Source organism: Populus trichocarpa, chromosome 4 (assembly GCF_000002775.5).
Source record: "Populus trichocarpa isolate Nisqually-1 chromosome 4, P.trichocarpa_v4.1, whole genome shotgun sequence".
NCBI lineage: Eukaryota > Viridiplantae > Streptophyta > Magnoliopsida > Malpighiales > Salicaceae > Populus > Populus trichocarpa.
Window position 1 is genome coordinate 14474515 of NC_037288.2, and position 4133 is coordinate 14478647.

Here is a 4133-nt window from a genome sequence, read left to right on the forward strand (position 1 = left end):
CCTCTTTTCTTTCTTTATGATAACTGCAGATTTTTTATGAGAAGAGGAGTATTTATGCTCTATAATTATTCTTATTTGTATTTAGGCCCCATTTTCTTTAAGTGTATTCTTTTTGCCCCCACATCTTTTTAGTTTAGTTTATTTTGTTTAATTTAATCCAGCCTTGATTTTTCCCAGGATTTACATTCTCCCATCCTAATAAAAATTTTGTCCTCGAAATTCAAGTTACGTACCTTTGTCGGAGAATAAGTGCGGAAACTTCTCCTTCATCTCAGATTCTCTTTCCCATGTTTCTTCTTCTATTCAAGAGCTTCTCCACAATACTCTCACCAAGAACTCTCTTATTCCTCAACAACTTCTCATCTCGATCTAAGATCTTGACGGGCTTAGCTTTCATGGTTAGATCCCCTTTAATCTTCATAGGAACTTGTGGCAATACCCGTGAGGGGTCTATCTTGGCCTTTCGCAGCAATGACACATGGAACACATTGTGAATCTTATCCAAATATATAGGCAATTCTAATCGATAAGCAACTAGCCCGATTCTTTCCTTAATCTCAAAAGGGCCAATATATCTCGGGGTTAATTTCCCTTTTACTCTAAATCGAATGATGCCTTTCCAAGACGCCACCTTAAAAAATACCTTATCCCCCACTTGGAATTCCAAAGGCCCTTTTCGGCTATCTGCGTAACTTTTTTGTCTATCCTATGCTTCCTTCATCCTCTTTTTGATCACCCTCACCTTGTCAGTTATCAGTTGCACCATTTCAGGTCCTAAAAGCTTCATTTCTCCTACTTCCTCCCAACAAATTGGGGTACGACATTTCCTCCCGTACAATGCTTCATATGGAGCCATACCAATAGTAGTTTGATGACAATTATTATAAGTAAACTCCACCAATGGTAGGAGATCCTCCTAATTCCCTCCAAACTCTAGCACATAGGACCTCAGGAGATCCTCAAGAGTTTGAATGGTCCTTTCAGATTGACCATCCGACTGAGAATGAAATGCCATGCTCAGATTCAACTTTGTCCCTATTGCCCGTTGCAAGCTAGACCACAATCTTGATGTGAACCTTGGATCCCGATCTGATATAATTGAAACTGGCACTCCGTGAAGTCTGATTACTTCATCTACATACAATTTTGCCAGCTTATCCACCGAATCAGTCATCTTCATAGGAAAAAACAAAGCAGATTTTGTTAGTCGATCCACGACCACCCATATGGCATCATTCCCCTTATTTCCCCTGGGTAATCCCGTCACAAAATCCATAGAAATATCCTCCCATTTCCATTTCGGAATTGATAATGACTGTAATTCCCCTGCATGTTTCTGGTGTTCTATCTTTACTTGTTGACAGATCCCACAATTCGACACAAATTCTGCTATTTCTCTCTTTATATTTGGCCACCAGTAGTATTCCTTTAAATCCCTATACATCTTTGTACTCCCAGGATGAGTAGCAAATCGAGATTCATGAGCTTCTCTTAATACTTCATCTTTCAAAGTCTTATCCTCAGGCAAATAAATTCGCCTACCCATAGCTATTAGCCCATCGGATAACATTTGAAATGATGTCTCTATACCCTTGTTTACCCTCTCCTTGATCTCTTTTACCTTCCCATCTGCCTGTTGAGCCACCAAGACCTTGTCTCGAAGCACAAATTGGATCTTTAACTGAGCTAACAGTGATCCCTCGGGCCCTACACTTAGCCGCAAGCCCATTTTCTTCAATTCCACTATACTTTCCTGTTCCTTGATCTCCATATCATTCATCACTGTTTTTCCCTTCCTACTGAAGGCATCGACTACTACATTTGCCTTACTAGGATGGTAGTCAATAACACAATCGTAATCTTTTATTAACTCTACCCATCTTCTCTGTCGCATGTTCAACTCCTTCTGTGACATCAAATACTTCAAACTTTTATGGTCTGTAAAGATTTAAACTTGTGTCCCATACAAATAATGTCTCCATACTCTTAAGACAAACACCACCGCTGCAAGTTCTAGGTCATGAACCGGGTAATTCACCTCATGCGACTTTAGCTGTCTTGATGCATAAGCAATCACACGCTCGTGTTGCATCAATACACATCCCAAACCCCTTTTTGAGGCATCATTATATACCATTAACCCTTCTGTCCCCCAATGGAAAGGCCAGCACAGGAGCAGAAGTGAGCCTCTCCTTTAGTTTTCGAAAGCTCGCTTCACACTCTTCCGACCAAACAAACCTGACCTCTTTGCGGGTCAGCTTAGTTAAAGGTGATGTTATGGTGGAGAACCCCTCAATAAACGTCCGGTAATATCCAGCAAGACCCAAGAAACTCTGGATTTCTGTCACGTTGGTAGGCCTTTCCAATATTAACACGGCCTCAACCTTTCTTGGATCCACAAATATTCCTTCTGCGGATATTATATGGCCCAAAAATACTACTTCTTTGAGCCAAAACTCACACTTATCCAGCTTTGCATAATTCTCCTTTAAAGTCTGTAGCACAACCCTTAGATGTTGTTCATGCTCCAAGTGAGAGTTTGAATACACAAAGATATCGTCAATAAATACAACCATATATTGGTCCAGGTAAGGCCGAAACACCCGATTCATCAAGTCTATAGACATGGCCGGAGCATAGGTTAACCCGAAAGGCATCACCAAAAACTCGCAATGCCCATAACGGGTTCGGAATGCAGTCTTTTGTATGTCTTGTTCCTTGATTCTCAACTGGTGGTATCCAGATCTCAAAGCTATCTTAGAGAACACCCTAGCACTCTTCAACTGATCAAACAAGTCATCTATTCATGGGAGTGGGTACCTGTTCTTCACCGTCACTTTATTTAATTGATGATAATTAATGGACAAACGAAGGGTGCCATCCTTCTTCTTTACAAACAATATCGGAGCTCCCCAGGGCGAGTTACTAGGCCAGATGAAGCTAGACCTTAAGTTCCGCCAATTCCATAGGTGCCATCCTATAAGGAGACTGGGCTATAGGAGAAACTCCTGGAATAGTTTCTATAGAAACTTCAATTTCTCTATCTGGAGGTAATCCAGGCAACTCTTCTGGGAATACATCTCGAAACTCCTTCACAACAGGAATACTAGCCAAATCTATGCTACCCTTTTCCAGCTCTCTTACATGAGCTAACCAAGCAGAACAACCCTTCCTCAGTAATTTTCTAGCCACCAAGACTGAGATTACACAACTTGGAATTAATTTTCTTTCCCCTTTAAACACTACTTTTTTAATTTTCCTTGGATTGTCACCGTCTTGATGAAACAATCCATCTGTGCCTTATGTTTACTTAGCCAATCCATGCCCAGAATCAAGTCAAAATCATATAGCTCTAACGACATAAGATCTACCCTCAACTCTAACCCTTCAATATATAGTTTTACCCCTCTATAAATATCATCAATATGTATATTCTCTCCTAGAGGTGTACTAACTATCACTCCTACACCCAAGTTACAAGATAACACATGCAAGTTATTTACAATTCTATAAGATACAAAGGAATGACTAGCTCCAGGATCAATTAAAGCATAAACTTGCATTGTATCTAACTGTAAAGTACCTGCCACCACATCAAGTACAACTCCCACATCCTCGTAGGTCATATGATATACCCGACCCTGAGTCCTCCCCTCCTGATTTCTAGGCCTCCCACGAGTAGCACTCATCCCTGACTAGGTAGGCCTGATAGGATGATCGACTGTCATTGATTGCTGCTAGCTCTGAACCTCAATCCTCTGACCATGGGCTCCCTTGATAGTTCTACGAGGACAATCCTTCTTCAAGTGACTCGTGTCCCCATAATAGTAACAGCCTCTGCCTACATGCAGACACTCTCTCCATCGATGCCCCTCTCCTCTACAAATATAACATCTCTCCGGCATCACAGAGCAATCTCCAGGGTGTCGCTGCTCACACCTCTGACATAATGGATATACTGGTCCCTTCTGCTCTGTAGACCCTCCAACAGTTTTGACTCCTTGTCTAGCCTGTCCTCCCCAAGCTCCTCTTCCACTAACCTGTCTAGATCCTCTTGAGCTCCCTTCTAGGGTGAAACTCCCACCTCTTCTCTGAAACTGTCCTGATGATTGCCCGCTCTTTTCGCTTTCTTT

The 4133-nt window shown here is 41.6% G+C and overlaps 1 protein-coding gene across 1 annotated transcript; it reads right to left on the reverse strand.

Annotated features, from left to right (window-relative positions):
* Positions 1-271: 271 nt before the first annotated feature.
* Positions 272-3689, reverse strand: LOC127905258 (uncharacterized). The gene is made up of 6 exons (XM_052452580.1): positions 3584-3689; positions 2947-3197; positions 2135-2783; positions 1601-1815; positions 941-1174; positions 272-460 (listed from the first exon to the last, which is right to left on the reverse strand). Exons 1-6 carry the CDS (start codon positions 3687-3689, stop codon positions 272-274), a joined length of 1644 nt encoding a protein of 547 aa, XP_052308540.1.
* Between the last annotated feature and the right edge of the window lie 444 nt (positions 3690-4133).

Excerpts from the sequence above, each read along its gene's own strand:
- LOC127905258 (XM_052452580.1), bottom strand. The coding sequence starts at position 3,689 with ATGAGTGCTACTCGTGGGAGGCCTAGAAATCAGGAGGGGAGGACTCAG. Across the intron at positions 2,784-2,946 it reads TGGAATTGGCGGAACTTAAG|TTGAAGAGTGCTAGGGTGTT; the intron begins GTCTAGCTTCAT and ends TTGTTTGATCAG. Across the intron at positions 461-940 it reads AGGATCTCCTGAGGTCCTAT|GCCAAGATAGACCCCTCACG; the intron begins GTGCTAGAGTTT and ends TTGCTGCGAAAG.